The sequence below is a fragment of the Platalea leucorodia genome (assembly GCF_965183815.1).
Source record: "Platalea leucorodia genome assembly, chromosome: 1".
NCBI lineage: Eukaryota > Metazoa > Chordata > Aves > Pelecaniformes > Threskiornithidae > Platalea > Platalea leucorodia.
Window position 1 is genome coordinate 1394921 of NC_138823.1, and position 16668 is coordinate 1411588.

At 57.2% G+C, this 16668-nt stretch overlaps 4 protein-coding genes across 4 annotated transcripts; all 4 read left to right on the forward strand.

The window, feature by feature from the left end:
• Positions 1–2231: 2231 nt before the first annotated feature.
• LOC309597184 (feather keratin-like) lies at positions 2232–2543 on the forward strand (the record flags this gene model as incomplete). The annotated part of the gene is made up of 1 exon (XM_082326327.1): positions 2232–2543. One exon carries the CDS (start codon positions 2232–2234, stop codon positions 2541–2543), a length of 312 nt encoding a protein of 103 aa, XP_082182453.1.
• A 3593-nt stretch (positions 2544–6136) lies between these two features.
• Positions 6137–6448, forward strand: LOC309597166 (feather keratin-like; the record flags this gene model as incomplete). Its single annotated transcript, XM_082326286.1, has 1 exon — positions 6137–6448. The coding sequence occupies one exon, from the start codon at positions 6137–6139 to the stop codon at positions 6446–6448; it is 312 nt and encodes a 103-aa protein (XP_082182412.1).
• A 4231-nt stretch (positions 6449–10679) lies between these two features.
• On the forward strand, positions 10680–10997 carry LOC309597157 (feather keratin-like; the record flags this gene model as incomplete). Its single annotated transcript, XM_082326264.1, has 1 exon — positions 10680–10997. One exon carries the CDS (start codon positions 10680–10682, stop codon positions 10995–10997), a length of 318 nt encoding a protein of 105 aa, XP_082182390.1.
• A 4960-nt stretch (positions 10998–15957) lies between these two features.
• On the forward strand, positions 15958–16269 carry LOC309597181 (feather keratin-like; the record flags this gene model as incomplete). Its single annotated transcript, XM_082326324.1, has 1 exon — positions 15958–16269. The coding sequence occupies one exon, from the start codon at positions 15958–15960 to the stop codon at positions 16267–16269; it is 312 nt and encodes a 103-aa protein (XP_082182450.1).
• Between the last annotated feature and the right edge of the window lie 399 nt (positions 16270–16668).

A 16668-nucleotide genomic window follows, 5' to 3' on the forward strand; every position in this document is an offset into this window, starting at 1 on the left:
CACAGAGGTTGGTCAAGCATGATTTCTCCTTCGTAAGTCCACACCAACCACTCCCCAGCACCTTCTTGACTTCCTAGTCCTGGTAGGGCTTCCCGGGAGGATTTTCTCAAATGTCTTCCCCTGATCTTCTTCAAGAGAGGAAGCCAAGGAGCTCTCTTCCAGTCTTCAGGAACTGCCCCCACACACCAGGACCTTTCCAAGTTAATGGAGAGTGGCCTCCCAAGGACATCAGACAGCTCCCTCAGCATTCGTGGCTACCACCAGTCAAGCCCCGTGCTCTTGCGTACATCCAGTCGCAAAGCACTCCTTCCTGCCGCCCTTCATCTTCCTCAGCGACAACCACTGCTCGCCTGACAAACGGCCTGACAAACACTCACCTCAGCTCACTTGGGGCAGGCCTTGCCATTCATCCACCCTTCGGCATGCAGCCACCACCACCAGGGCCTCCCCTCTGCAGCCACGTGCTCACCTCCAGCTCCCCTCCGCAAGCTCCAAATCCTCTGTCAGCCCGTCAGGCACTGTGCAGAGAAATGGCCTCACCCCTCGGCACTCACCCCAAAACAACACCCCAAAGGCCCTGGCTCACCACCTCCCCTGCCTGCCACCTCCACTCCCCCTCTGCCTCTCGACACACTCATGGGCTCTCCAGAAGCTCCCCTGCCCTTGCAGGGTGCCCCATATCCAATCAGAGAGTCATGGAGCTTGGAAAAGACCCTTAACAGTAGTGAGTCCAACCGTGAAACAAACACTGCCAAGTCCACTGCTAAACCACGTCCCTGAGCGACACATCTACGCGTCTTTTAGATACCTCCCGGGATGGAGACTCAACCACTTCCCTGGGCAGCCTGGTCCAGTGCTTGATAACACTTCTCATGAAGAAATTGTTCCTAATACCCAATCCAAACCTCCCCTGGCACATCTTGAGGCTGTTTCCTCTTCTCCTGTCAGTTGTTACTAAGGCTGAGAGACCAACACCCACCTCTTTACATCCTCCTCTCAGGTGACTGTAGGCAGCAATAAGGTCTCCCCTCAGCCTTCTTTTTCTGCAAACTAAACACCCCCAGGTCCCTCAACTGCTCCTCAGAAGTCTTCTTCTCTAGGTCCTTCACCAGCTGCCTTGCTCTTCTTTGGACGCATCACGCCACAGCGTAAGCATCGCTTCACACCACAGCCCACCCTGCAAACGTGCTGGCCACAGCTAAGGGGAGTGCTACGGAGGGGCCAACACAAGCCTTTGGGGAGCCTGCCAGGGCTCCCCACATCACAGGGCTTGCGAACCCTGAACCAGGGCGACCAGCACAATGGCCTGCTCTCACAAGCGGCCCTCCTCTGCCTGCCTGCACTGCCACCCCCAGGGACGGCACCAAGGGGGCACAAGCCCAAACACGCAGCCTCCTTTCTCCCACCCACAACCTTACAAGCAAGAGGGGAACCAAGGCAACCACAGAGCAAACCCAGTTGGGAAAAGCCAGGACTACAGACAGGCTTAGCAACCTGGCAGCAAGGCAAGGACTGACCCAATGCAATGGAAGGGGAAGCACCTGATGCCCAGGACACCTCCAAAGCCCAGACCAGGCTGCCAGGGCTGCGAGGAAATGGGGACCCCTCTTCACTACAAACCCGCAAACCACACCACACCAGTGCCACGCGATGACCTCACTGATGACACCCCCACCTCTCCTAGGCTTTACACATGTCCTCTGCCCGTCCTGACACGCACCATCAACACCAAGCCTTTGGCCTCTAATACTCTCACTTAAAAGCTGCCGCCAGGGTCAGATGGACACAGCCTCAAGAGGAGGACATGAAATTGGACAATTGCGGGAAGGAAAACACACCCCACCTCATTACTTACATGGCTCTGGCATGCAACAGCTGCTTGCTGCAAAATGCTGTCATGCGCAAAGGCTGTCCCGCCCCTCGCACACCACCATAAAAGCCGGCTCAGCGCCTCTCTCCCTCACACACTTCTCCTGACGCCTTCTCCTCCGTGCTCAACAAGGTGAGCCTCAACCCCCTTCCCCTCCTTCTCCTGACCCACCTGGCCCCTCTCTTCCACCACGCTCTGACCCCAGCCTCAGCAGCGCTGACGCCTCCCCACCCCCACGCTCCCCACAGCCCCACACCAGGTCTCCCCGCTCCCTCGCCCTCCTACAGCACCGCCCCTCGCACCCCCACGCCCCTCCGCCTGCTCAACACCCTCTCTTCCAGGGCCCCTCCACACCACACCCATGGCCTGCTACGACAGCTGCCGCCCCTGCGGACCCACCCCGCTGGCTAACAGCTGCAACGAGCCCTGTGTCAGGCAGTGCGAGGACTCCCGCGTCGTCATCCAGCCTTCCACCGTCGTGGTCACCCTGCCAGGACCCATCCTCAGCTCCTTCCCCCAGAGCACCGCCGTCGGATCCTCCGCATCGGCTGCCGTGGGCAACGTCCTCAGCTCCCAGGGAGTGCCCGTCTCCGGGGGCTTTGGCCTCGGCTACGGCTACGGCTTTGGAGGCCTGGGCTGCTTCAGCGGCGCAAGAGGCTGCTACCCCTGCTAAGGGCCCTCACCACCACCCCTGACAACAACCACCCACTCCCTGGAAGCCACGGCATGGATTGAGGATGAACCTCCCGGCCGCTGCTGGCACGTGCACCTGCCATCGACGGCTCCTCCTCTCAAGGCACCAAGAAAGGAAGCAGGGAAAGGGCCAGCCTGGGCTGCCTGCAAACATGGCCCGTGTACCTCTGCCTCTTCTCCCTCTTCCTTCTTGGCACTGTCTCTTCTGCTACGTCCACTACTCTCTGCTGCAACTACGTTCTCACAAGCCAAAGACCACCAGGAGCCTCCGGTGGGCTGCTGTCATCGTAGGGAAGGAAGATATTGCTGCTCTGGCAAAATCAACTGCAAGCAAAGGACCTCGGCTGATGGTCAGCAAAATCAACTGCAAGCCAAGGACCTCGGCTGATGGTCAGCCTACTTGCACCTCAGACCACCTCCCTTCCACTTGCTGCTCCTGCCTTTTCTCTCTTTTTCCTCTCAATAAAGTGCTTCTGCAGCCCAGCCTGAAGATGCCTCCACTTCCTTTCTTCTCCCAACGCTCTTCCAACCTCACCCAGCACAAAGCCAGGGCTCAACAGTCCAGCGGGAGGGATGGAAAGGGGCTGCAAGACCTCTCTTAGCAAGCATCGCCCCCAGCAACAACAACAACATAGACCGGCACATCTAAAGCTCCCCTGGCACAATTTGAGACCATTTCCTCTTGTCCCATCACTTGTTACTTGGGAGAAGAGACTGACACCCACCTCGCTACAGCCTCCTTTCAGGCCGTTGTAGAGAGCGACAAGGTCTCCCCTCAGCCTCCTCTTCGCCAAACTAAAGAACCCCCAGCTCCCTCAGCTGCTCCTCACCAGACTTGTGCTCCAGACCCTCCAGCAGCTTCGTTGCCCTTCTTTGGACACCCTCCAGCACCTCAGTGTCTTTCTTGTAGTCAGGGGCCCAACACTCAACACTGTATTCAAGGTGCGGCCTCACCAGTGCCAAGTTGAGGGGGACGATCACCTCCCTGGTCCTGCTGGCCACACTATTTCTGACACAAGCCACGATGCCATTGGCCTTCTTGGCCACCTGGGCACACTGCCGGCTCATAAGCAACCGGGTATCAAGCAACACCCCCAGCTCCTTTTCCCTCACGCACCTTTCCAGCCACTCTTCCCCAAGCCTGCAGCGTTACATGGCGTTGTTGTGACCCAAGTGCAGGACCTGGCACTGAGCCTTGTTAAATCTCCTAGAATTGCACTCGGCCCATTGATCCAGCCTCTCCAGATCCCTCTGTAGACCCTTTCTGCCCTCCACCAGATCAACGCTCCCGCCCAGCTTGGCTTCATCTGCAAACTTACTGAGGGTGCACTTGTTCGTCTCGTCCAGATCGTTGATAAAGATATTAAACAGACCTGGCCTCAACACTCAGCCCTGGAGAACACCACTTGTCACCAGCACCAACTGGCTTTATCTCCATTCACCACACTCTTTGGGCCCAGCTATCCGGCCAGTTTTTTAACCAGCAAAGAGTACTCCCGTCCGAGCCACAAGCAGCCAGTTTCTCCAGGAGAATGCTGTGGGAAACAGTGTCAAAGGCTTTACTAAAGGCCAGGTAAAAAACATCCAAAGCCTCTCCCTCGTCTACTAAGCACGTCATCTTCTCATCGTAGTTCAGGATAGTCAAGCAGGACCTGCCTTTCATAAACCCGTGCTGACTGGGCCTCATCACCTGGTTGTCCTGTAACTGCCGAGTGAAGGCACTCAGAATGACCTGCTCCATAACCTTCCCTGGTACCAAGGTCAGTCTGACATGCCTGTAATTCCCCGGATCCTCTTTCTGGCCCTTCTTCATGATGGGCACCACATTTGCTAACCTCCGGTCAACAGGGACCTCCCCGCTTAGCCAGGACTGATGACAAATGATGGAAAGTGGCTTGGTGAGCCCTTCCGCCAGCTCCCTCGGTACCCTTGGGTGGATCCCATTCGCTCCCATACACCTGTCTGTGGCTAAGTGGTGTAGCAGGTCGCTAACCATTGCCCTTTGCATTATGAAGGCTTCCTTCTGCTCCCCGTTGACCAACTTTCTTGCGCAGCACAGCTCTCTGCCCATCACAGCAAGCAGAATCACAGCAAACAGAATCAGTGAATGGGCAAGGAACCTCTGGAGATTGGCTACTTCAACCCAACCTGCTCAAGCAGGGTCAGCTCGAGCAGGCTGTCCACGACCATGGCCAGTTGTCTTTTCAGTATCTCCGAGGATGGAGACTCCAACACATCTCGGCGCAAATGATTCTGCTGCTTGACCACCCTCACGCTGAAAAAGCCTTGCCTTCCCTTCCAAGGAAATGGCACGTCTTCTCTGCTTTCTCCATCCACCCTTGCCCTGGTCATGGCCACCCATGAGAGGAGTCTGACTCCACGGGCCTCATTCCCTCCCATCCGGGATTACAAATATTGATGTCATCTTCCATGCACGGCCTTGCCTCCTGCCTGAAAAAACCTCCCAGCTCTCTCAGCTTCTCCTCATAGGAAGGATGCTCCAGTCCCCTCAACATCTTGGTGGCCCTGCATGGCCCTCACTCCACCAAGGCCATGTCCTTCTTCCACTGGGGAGCCCTCAGCTGGACACAGGACTCCACACGGGGCCTCACCAGCGCTAAAAAGAGAGCAAGATCACCTCCCCCGACCTCATGGCAATGCTCTTCTTGACGCCGCCCTGGAGAATCTTGGCCTCGTTTGCCACAAGGGTGCATGGCTGCCTCGCAGTCAGCTTGTCCTCCACAAGAACCACAAATTCAAACAAGAGGGGCACCAGACACTCACAGCGCACACCCAAAGGGAAAGGCCAGGCCTAGAAACGGGCTTAGCAACCTGGCAGCAAGGCAGGCAGGGAAAAAACACGATGCAAGGGGCAGCGCCGTCCGCCCGGCACACCACCAAAGCCCAGACCAGCCTGCCAGGGCTGCGAGGAAATGGGGCCCCCTCTTCACAACGCACCCGCAAACCACACCACACCACACCAGTGCCACGCGATGACCTCACTGACGACACCCCACCTCTCCTAGGCTTTGGTCGCGTCCTCTGCCCGTCCTGACACACACCATCAACACCAAGCCTTTGGCCTCTAATACTCACAATTCAAAGCTGCCGCCAGGGTCAGATGGACACGGCCTCAAGAGGAGGACATGAAAAGGCAGCGTTGCGGGAAGGAAAACACACCCCACCTCATTACTTACATGGCTCTGGCATGCAACAGCTGCTTGCTGCAAAATGCTGTCATGCGCAAAGGCTGTCCCGCCCCTCGCACACCACCATAAAAGCCAGCCCAGGACCTCTATCCCTCACGCACTTCTCCTCACGCCTTCTCCTCCGCGCTCAACAAGGTGAGCCTCAACCCCCTTCCCCTCCTTCTCCTGACCCACCTGGCCCCTCTCTTCCACCACGCTCTGACCCCAGCCTCAGCAGCGCTGACGCCTCCCCACCCCCACGCTCCCCACAGCCCCACACCAGGCCTCCCCGCTCCCTCGCCCTCCTGCAACACCGCCCCTCGCACCCCCACGCCCCTCCGCCTGCTCAACACCCTCTCTTCCAGGGCCCCTCCACACCACACCCATGGCCTGCTACAACAGCTGCCGCCCCTGCGGACCCACCCCGCTGGCTAACAGCTGCAACGAGCCCTGTGTCAGGCAGTGCGAGGACTCCCGCGTCATCATCCAGCCTCCCGCCGTGCTGGTCACCCTGCCAGGACCCATCCTCAGCTCCTTCCCCCAGAGCACCGCCGTCGGATCCTCTGCATCGGCTGCCGTGGGCAACGTCCTCAGCTCCCAGGGAGTGCCCGTCTCCGGGGGCTTTGGCCTCGGCTACGGCTATGGCTTTGGAGGCCTGGGCTGCTTCAGCGGCGCAAGAGGCTGCTACCCCTGCTAAGGGCCCTCACCACCACCCCTGACAACAACCACCCACACCCTGGAAGCCACAGCATGGATTGAGGATGCACCTCCAGGCCAGTGCTGGCATGTGGGCTCACCAAGCATGGCTCCTCCTCTCAAGGCATAAAGCAAGTACCTTCTCACAAGCCAAAGACCACGGGGGACCTCCAGCGTGCTGCTCCCACCGCAGGGCAGCAAGACCTCGGTGCGCTTGCAAAATCTAGTGCATGCAAGGGGCTTTGGCTGATGCTCGCCCTCACACCGGCTCCCTTCCACTTGCTGCTCCTGCCTTTTCACTCTTTTTTCCTCTCAATAAACATCTCCTGCATCCAGCCTGAGACACCTCCTCTTGCAGTCTTCGCCCAAGGCTCTTCCAACTTCACCTGGCAGAGAGCCATGCCTCAACTTGCCATCAGGGTGGGTGCAAAAGGGTAAGAAGATTTCTCCTAGGAAGAGGTCACCACCACTACCACTAGCCACACAGACTGGCTCTTGGGGGGCTGCCAGAATGTGACACAAGCCCATCACTGCATCAAACAAAGGCTTTGACATGACAACATTCCCCTTTGCACACCTCCGACCAAGTCTCCCCGTGCCAGCGCACACTCGACTAACTCTTCCCCAGCATGACTCTCCGGTACTGCCAGGAAAGAGAATCACAGAAGCATTTAGTTGGGCAGGAACATCTGGAGAGCGGGTGCTTCGACCACCCTACTCAAGCAGGGCCAGCTAGAGCAGGTTGTTCAGGACCATGGCCAGTCGGGTTTTCAGTATCTCCCAGGACAGAGCCTCCACCACCTCTTCTGCCCTTTGACCACCCTCACACTGAAAAAGCCTGGCCTTCCTTGCCCATGGAGTTCCACCTCTTGTCACTTGTGCCCATGGCCTCTTGTCCTGGTAGGAAGCACTACTCAGAAGAACCAGGCTCCCTCGACTTCATTCCCTGCCATCAGGGATTTAGACACATTTACGACAGCCCCCCTGCGCGTTATTGTCTCCTGGCTAAACACTCCCAGCTCTCTCAGCCTCTCCTCATGCGAAGGATGCTCCAGCCCCTTCAGCACCTTAGTGGCCCTGCACTGGTCTCGTTCAACTACGTCCATGGCATTCTCCGTCTGGGGAGCCCAGAACTGCACACAGCACCCAACATGGCACCTCACTCGTGCTGAGGAGACAGGAAGGGTCTCCTCCCCCTACTTGCTGGCAACGCGTTTCCTCATGAGGCCCTGGGGACTTGTGGCCCCATTTGGCAGCAAGGGTGCTTTGCCACCTCATGGTCCATTTGTTCTCCACCAGGACCACAAGGTCCTTTTCTGCTAAGTTGCTTTCTATCCAACTGGCCCCAGCCATTCCGGCTACCGGGGGTGACTCCTCCCCAGAAACAGGGCTTTGCATCTCCTCTTGCTCAACTCCATCAGATTCCTCTGTGTCCGGTGCAAGGAACTCGGGTAGCTCCCTCAGCATTCGTGGGTTCAAACCATCTTTCCCCATGGACTTATGTACATCCACTTCCACAAACCCATCTTTCGGGGGGGCAGCCGTGAGTCCACTGGCACCTCCAGCACAGCCCAGCGTGCCTCTTGCCGGCCAGGCGCTCCAGCACGCACCAACGCAGAAGCACAGGTACCCTTCCTACCTCACCTCCTCTTCCTCACAAACAAGCACTGCTCGCACAGTGAAGAACCCTCAAGACACTCACCTTCGCTGAATGTGGGCAGGTCTTGGGGGTCTGGGGAGGTCCTTGCGTACAGGAAGCTAGCCAACCTCATTCCAATTTATAAAAAGGGCAGAAGGGAAGACCCAAGAAACTGCAGACCTGTTAGGCTGGCCTCAGTACCTGGAAAAATTATGGAGAAGATCCTACTGGGTGCTGCTGAAAGGAATTTAAAGGACAACGCAATCCCCAGGCACAGACAACGTGGGTTCACTGAGGGAAAGTCCTGCCTGCCTAATTTCCTATCCTTTGACGATAAAGGCACCCGCCTCGTGCATGAACGGGAAGGCTGTGGATACAGTTTTTCTGGATTTCAGGAAGGCTTTTGATCCTGTCCCTCACAGCATCCTTCTGCACAAGTTGTCCAACTGTGAGCTGAGCAGGTACCCGCTGCTCTGGGTGAAGAACTGCCTGAAGGGCAGGGCTCAAAGGGCTGCAGTGAACAGGGCTCCATCTGGCTGGCGACCGGTCACCAGCGGTGTTCCTTAGGCTTCAATCCTGGGGCCAGATCTGTTCGAGATTTGTATCAATGACCTGGATGCAGGAGTTGATTGCACCATTAGCAAGTTTGCTGATGGTACCAAACTGGGAGGTGCCGTTGAGCCTCTTGAGGGACAAGAGGACTTGCAGAGGGATCTAGAGAGATGAGAGCACTGGACAGTGATTGATGGGATGAAATTTAACAGGAACAAATGCCAGATCCTGCACCTAGGACGGAGCAATTCTGGACACGAGCACGGCTTGGGAGAGGAGTGGCTGGAGAGCAGCCCTGCAGAAAGAGATCTGAGGGTGCTGCATGGCACCAGGCTCAACACACGCGCCCTGGCAGCCAAGAGGGCAAACCACGTTCTGGGGTGCCTGGGACTGTTCACTCAACTCCTGCGCAGATTTTGGCTAACCCAGCTTTGGCTACGGCCTCATGTATGCTGCGAGCAGCGCCATTAGGTCAAAGCGAGAGCACCACTTAGGCAGGACAAGTGGCCAGCAAGATGGAAACGGCCGTTCTGCAGCCATTATCACCTGCACATTGCTGTCTCCTGCAGCCATTCTCTTTTGTCTGGCCGGTTAGTCAAGAGTCTGCTACCGTATGGAACCATGGACCAACCCTCCAATCTGGAAGGTACAAAACCTCAGCTTCCCCAAAAAGCTTTTCAAGCAGATCCAACAGCAGCTGGACTGCTGAGGCGTTCGTGCTTCCCGCTGTGACACAAGGAACGCCCGCACCGTGACGGAGGAGGAAGGAGGAGCACCCTTACCATCGGCTAGGTAATTATATTGTTTTGCTCACAGGTGCACGATGTTAAGAGTTACGGGTTATAAGGTATGAAACCTAATAACTTGAATGGTGAATAAGTGAATTGACGTCATCAACTAGCCTGGGCAAAAGGGATTGTGCCCCAGTTTGTTGAGTTGGTTTACTGTATTTCTTAATGAGCTCAAGAAATACAGCTTAAATCACTTTCCAAATGATAATGGAGTGGCCTCCCAAGGACATCAGGCAGCTTCCTCAGCATTCGTGGGTGCAACCTAGGTACATCCAGTCTCAAAACACGCCTCATTACCTCCTTTCATCTGCCTCAGGAACAACAACTGCTTGCCTGAGAAACAGCCTGCGAACACTCAATGTGACTCAATTGGGGGAGGCCTTGTCATTCATCAACCCTTCGGCATGCAGCCACCACCACTCCTTTCTCCCACCTACAACCTTACAAGCAAGAGGGGCACCAAGACACCCACAGAGCACACCCAATGGGGAGAGGCCAGGCCTAAAGACAGGCTTCGCAACCTGGCAGCAAGGCAAGGACTGACCCAATGGTATGGAAGGGGCAGCCCCACATGACCTCCAAAGCCCAGACCAGCCTGCCAGGGCTGCAAGGAAATGGGGCCCCCTCTTCACAACGCACCCGCAAACCACACCACACCAGTGCCACGCGATGACCTCACTGATGACACCCCCACCTCTCCTAGGCTTTACACATGTCCTCTGCCCGTCCTGACACACACCATCAACACCAAGCATTTGGCCTCTAATACTCTCACTTAAAAGCTGCCGCCAGGGTCAGATGGACACGGCCTCAAGAGGAGGACATGAAAAGGGAGCGTTGCGGGAAGGAAAACACACCCCACCTCATTACTTACATGGCTCTGGCATGCAACAGCTGCTTGCTGCAAAATGCTGTCATGCGCAAAGGCTGTCCCGCCCCTCGCACACCAGCATAAAAGCCAGCCCAGCGCCTCTCTCCCTCACACACTTCTCCTGACGCCTTCTCCTCCGCGCTCAACAAGGTGAGCCTCAACCCCCTTCCCCTCCTTCTCCTGACCCACCTGGCCCCTCTCTTCCACCACGCTCTGACCCCAGCCTCAGCAGCGCTGACGCCTCCCCACCCCCACGCTCCCCACAGCCCCACACCAGGCCTCCCCGCTCCCTCGCCCTCCTGCAACACCGCCCCTCGCACCCCCACGCCCCTCCGCCTGCTCAACACCATCTCTTCCAGGGCCCCTCCACACCACACCCATGGCCTGCTACGACAGCTGCCGCCCCTGCGGACCCACCCCGCTGGCTAACAGCTGCAACGAGCCCTGTGTCAGGCAGTGCGAGGACTCCCGCGTCGTCATCCAGCCTTCCACCGTCGTGGTCACCCTGCCAGGACCCATCCTCAGCTCCTTCCCCCAGAGCACCGCCGTTGGATCCTCCGCATCGGCTGCCGTGGGCAACGTCCTCAGCTCCCAGGGAGTGCCCGTCTCCGGGGGCTTTGGCCTTGGCTACGGCTACGGCTCTGGCTTCGGAGGCCTGGGCTGCTTCAGCGGCGCAAGAGGCTGCTACCCCTGCTAAGGGCCCTCACCACCACCCCTGACAACAACCACCCACTCCCTGGAAGCCACGGCATGGATTGAGGACGCACCTCCCGGCCACTGCTGGCACGTGCACCTGCCGTCCATGGCTCCTCCTCTCAAGGCACCAAGCAAGGAAGCAGGGAAGGGGCCAGTCCGGGCTGCCTGCAAACATCGCCCATGTACCTCCTCCTCTTCTCCCTCTTCCTTCCTTCCATCGCCCCTTCTGCTATGCCCACTACTCTCTGCTGCAATCGCTCTCTGACAAGCCAAAGACCACCAGGAACCTCCAGTGGGCTGCTCCCACCGTAGGGAACGAAGATCTCTGTGCTCTCGCAAAATCTACTGCAAGCAGAGGACCTCGGCTGATTGTCGCCCTCCTTGAACCTCAGACCACCTCCCTTCCACTTGCTGCTCCTGCCTTTTCTCTCTTTTTCCTCTCAATAAAGTGCTTCTCCATCCCAACCTGAAGATGCCTCCACTTCCTTTCTTCTCCCAACGCTCTTCCAGCCTCACTCAGCATCAAGCCAGGGCTCAACAGGCCAGCGGGATGGGTGGAAAGGGGCTGCAAGACCTCTCTTAGCAAGTATGGCCCCAGCAACAACAACAACACAGACCGGCACATGGGGACATCGCGCCCGTGACACAAGCCTGTCACTTACTCAAACGCTTGGACACACTAGTGCACTTCTGCCCATGTCTGTGACGCCAGCTTCCCTTGGCAGTACGCACTTAGAAGCATAGATTTGTTTAGGTTGGAAAAGACCCGTAGAATCATAGAATCATTACGGTTGGAAAGGACCTCCGAGATGATCAAGTCCAACCGTTACCCTAACTGCCAGGTCCACCTCTAAACCATGTCCCTCAGCACCACATTCACAGGTTTTTTTAAACACTCCAGGGACTGTGATTGCACCACTTCCCTGGGCAGCCTGTTCCAATGCCTAACCCCTCTCCCCGTGAAGAAATTTTTCCTAATATCTAATCTAAATCTCCCCTGGCACAACTTGAGCCCATTTCCTCTTGTTCTATCACTTGTTAGCTGGGAAAAGAGACCCACCCCCACCTGGCTCCAGCCTCCTTTCAGGCAGTTGTAGGGAGTGATAGGGTCTCCCCTCAGCCGCCTCTTCGCCAAACTAAACCACCCCAGCTCCCTCAGCTGCTCCTCACCAGACTTGTGCTCCAGACCCTTCACCAGCCTCCTTGCTCTTCTTTCGACACCCTCCAGCACCTCAGTGTCTTTCCTGTAGTCAGGGGACCAACACTCAACACAGGATTTGAGATGCAGCCTCCCCAGTGCCCAGTACAGGGGCACTATCACCTCCCTAGTCCTACTGGCCACACTATTTCTGGTACAAGCCAGGATGCCATTGGCCCTCTTGGCCACCTGGGAACACTGCTGGCTCATAAGCAGCTGGGTATCAACCAGCCTCCCCAGGTCCTTTTCTGCCAGGCAGCTCTCCAGCCACTCTTCCCCAAGCCTGCAGCTTTGCATGGGCTTGTTGTGACCCAAGTGCAGGACGCGGCACTGAGCCTTGTTGAACCTCTTGGTCTTGGCCCATCGATCCAGCCTCTCCAGATCCCTCTGTAGACCCTTTCTGCCCTCCACCAGATCAACACTCCCACCCAACTTGGTGTCATCTGCAAACTTACTGAGGGTGCACTCAATCCCCTCATCCAGATCATCAGTGAAGATATTGAGCAGATCCAGCCCCAGTAATGAGCCCTGGGGAACACCACTCGTGACCGGTTACCAACTGGATTGAACTCCATTCACCACCACTCTCTGGCCTCGCCCATTCAGCCAGTTTTTTACCCAGCGCAGAGTGCACTTCTCCAAGCCGTGAGCAGCCAGCTTCTCCAGGAGAATGCTGTGGGAGACAGTGGCAAAGGCCTTACTAAAGTCCAGGTGGACAACATCCACAGCCTTCCCCTCATCCACCAAGCGGGTCACCCTGTCATAGAAGGAGATCAGGTCGGTCAAGCAGGATCTTCCCTTCATGAACCCATGGTGGCTGAGCTTGATCCCCCGATTGTCCTGCATGTGCTGCGTGATGGCACTCAAGAGGATCTGCTCCATGACCTTCCCCGGCACCGAGGTCAGGCTGACAGGCGCCCATCTGGCTATGGAGCCCATCTGGCTCCATGGACTTGTGGGCATCCAGGTGGAGGAGCAGGTCGCTGACTGTTACCTCTTCGATTACTGGGGCTTTGTTCTGCTTCCTATCTCCATCAACCAGCTCAGGGGCCTGAATACCCCGAGGATGACCAGTCGGACTATTAAAGACTGAGGCAAAGAAGGCATTAAGTACCTCAGCCTTCTCCTCATCCCTTGTGGCGATGCTTCCCTCTGCATCCAACAAAGAATGGAGATAGTCCTTGGCCCTCCTTTTGTCGCTGATAGATTTGTAGAAACATTTTTTGTTATCCCTGAGTGCAGTGGCCAGTTTAAGTTCTAGCTGGGCCTTTGCCTTTCTCATTTTCTCCCTGCATAACCTCACAGCATCCCTGTAGTCTTCCTGAGTTGCCTGCCCCTTCTTCCAAAGGTGGCCAGCTCTCCTTTTTTGCCCTGAGTTCCAGACGAAGCTCTCTGTTCAGCCAGGCCGGTCTTCTTCCCTGCCTGCTCATCTTTCGGCACATGGGGACGGCCTGCTCCTGTGCATTTAAGACTTCCTTCTTGAAAAACATCCAGCCTTCCTGGACTTCTTTGCCCTTCAGGACTGCCTCCCAAGGCACTCCCTCAACCAGACTCCTAAGAAGGCCCAAGTCTGCCTTTCTGAAGTCCAGGGGAGTGGTTTTGCTGACCCCCCTCCTTACTTCTCCAACAATCGAAAACTCTATCGTTTCATGGTCGCTGTGCCCAAGACGGACTCCCATCACCACCAGGCCTCCTCTGTTCGTAAACAGCAGGTCCAGCGGGGCACCTCCCATGCTTGGCTCGCTTACCAGATGCGTCAGGAAGTTATCTTCCACGCACTCCAGGAACCTCCTACACTGTTTCCTCTCTGCTGTGTTGTATTTGCAGCAGAGATCTGGTAAGTTGACGTCTCCCACGAGAACCAGGGCTAGCGATCGTGAGACTTCAGCCAGCCGCTTGTAGAATGCTTCATCTGATTCGTCATCTTGGTTGGGTGGTCTACAACAGACTCCCCCCACGATATCTGCCTTGTTGGCCTTCCCACTGGTCTTTACCCATAAGCCCTCAACCTTATCGTTACCTTCATTTGCTAACCTCCAGTCAACAGGGGCCTCCCTGCTTAGCCAGGACTGATGACAAATGATGGAAAGTGGCTTGGTGAGCCCTTCCGCCAGCGCCCTCGGTACCCTTGGGTGGATCCCATTCGCTCCCATAGACCTCTGTGTAGCTAAGCTGTGTAGCAGGTTGCTAACCATTGCCCCTTGCATTATGAGGGCTTCTTTCTGCTCCCCGTTGACCAACTTTCTTGTGCAGCACAGCTCTCTGCCCATCACAGCAAGCAGAATCCCAGCAAACAGAATCAGTGAATGCGCAAGGAACCTCTGGAGATTCGGCTACTTCAACCCAACCTGCTCAAGCAGGGTCAGCTCGAGCAGGCTATCCACGACCACGGCCACTCAGGCTGTCAGTATCTCCAAGGATGGAGACTCCAACACCTCTCTGCACAACTGGTTCCGCTGCTTGACCACCCTCACACTGAAAAAGCCTTGCCTTCTCTTCCAAGGAAATGGCTCGTCTTTGCTTTCTCCTTCCACCCTTGCCCTGGCCATGGCCACCCACGAGAAGAGCCTGACTGCCCTGGCCTCATTCCGTCGCCTCCAGGATTTAAAAACATTGATGACCTCTCCCCTCTGTGGCCTTGCCTCCTGCCTGAAAAAATCTCCCAGCTCTCTCAGCTTCTCCTCATAGGAAGGACGCTCCAGTCCCCTCAGCGTCTTGGTGGCCCTGCACTGCACTCACTCCACCAAGGCCATGTCCTTCTTCCACTGGGGAGCCCTCAGCTGGACACAGGACTCCACACGGGGCCTCACCAGCACTGAAGACAGAGCAAGATCACCTCCCCTGAACCTGAAGGCAACGCTCCTCCTAGCACCGCCCTGGAGACTCCTGGCCTCTTTTGCCATGAGGATGCGTTGCTGCCTCAGAGTCAGCTTGTCCTCCACAAGAACCACAAAGTCAAACAAGAGGGGCACCAGACACCCACAGAGGACACCCAAAAGGAAAGGCCAGGCCTAAAAACGGGCTTAGCAACCTGGTAGCAAGGCAAGGACTGACCCAATGCAATGGAAGGGGCAGCCCCACATGACCTCCAAAGCCCAGACCAGCCTGCCAGGGCTGCGAGGAAATGGGGCCCCCTCTTCACAACGCACCCGCAAACCACACCACACCACACCAGTGCCACGCGATGACCTCACTGACGACACCCCACCTCTCCTAGGCTTTGCCCGCGTCTGCCAAATGCCCTGACACGCACCTTCCATGCAAATCCTCCCAAATACCTACTCTCACTTCAAAGCTGCCGCCAGGGTCAGATGGACACGGCCTCAAGAGGAGGACATGAAAAGGGAGCGTTGCGGGAAGGAAAACACACCCCACCTCATTACTTACATGGCTCTGGCATGCAACAGCTGCTTGCTGCAAAATGCTGTCATGCGCAAAGGCTGTCCCGCCCCTCGCACACCAGCATAAAAGCCGGCTCAGCACCTCTCTCCCTCACACACTTCTCCTGACGCCTTCTCCTCCGCGCTCAACAAGGTGAGCCTCAGCCCCCTTCCCCTCCTTCTCCTGACCCACCTGGCCCCTCTCTTCCACCACGCTCTGACCCCAGCCTCAGCAGCGCTGACGCCTCCCCACCCCCACGCTCCCCACAGCCCCACACCAGGCCTCCCCGCTCCCTCGCCCTCCTGCAACACCGCCCCTCGCACCCCCACGCCCCTCCGCCTGCTCAACACCCTCTCTTCCAGGGCCCCTCCACACCACACCCATGGCCTGCTACGACAGCTGCCGCCCCTGCGGACCCACCCCGCTGGCTAACAGCTGCAACGAGCCCTGTGTCAGGCAGTGCGAGGACTCCCGCGTCGTCATCCAGCCTCCCGCTGTGCTGGTCACCCTGCCAGGACCCATCCTCAGCTCCTTCCCCCAGAACACCGCCGTCGGATCCTCCGCATCGGCTGCCGTGGGCAACGTCCTCAGCTCCCAGGGAGTGCCCGTCTCCGGGGGCTTTGGCCTCGGCTACGGCTACGGCTTTGGAGGCCTGGGCTGCTTCAGCGGCGCAAGAGGCTGCTACCCCTGCTAAGGGCCCTCACCACCACCCCTGACAACAACCACCCACTCCCTGGAAGCCACGGCATGGATTGAGGACGCACCTCCAGGCCATTGCTGGCATGTGGGCTCACCAAGCCTGGCTCCTCCTCTCAAGGCATAAAGCAAGTACCTTCTCACAAGCCAAAGACCACGGGGGACCTCCAGCGTGCTGCTCCCACCGCAGGGCAGCAAGACCTCGGTGCGCTTGCAAAATCTAGTGCATGCAAGGATCTTTGGCTGATGCTCGCCCTCACACCGGCTCCCTTCCACTTGCTGCTCCTGCCTTTTCACTCTTTTTTCCTCTCAATAAAATTCTCCTGCATCCCAGCCTGAGACACCTCCTCTTGCACTCTTCGCCCAAGGCTCTTCCAATTTCACCTGGCAGAGAGCC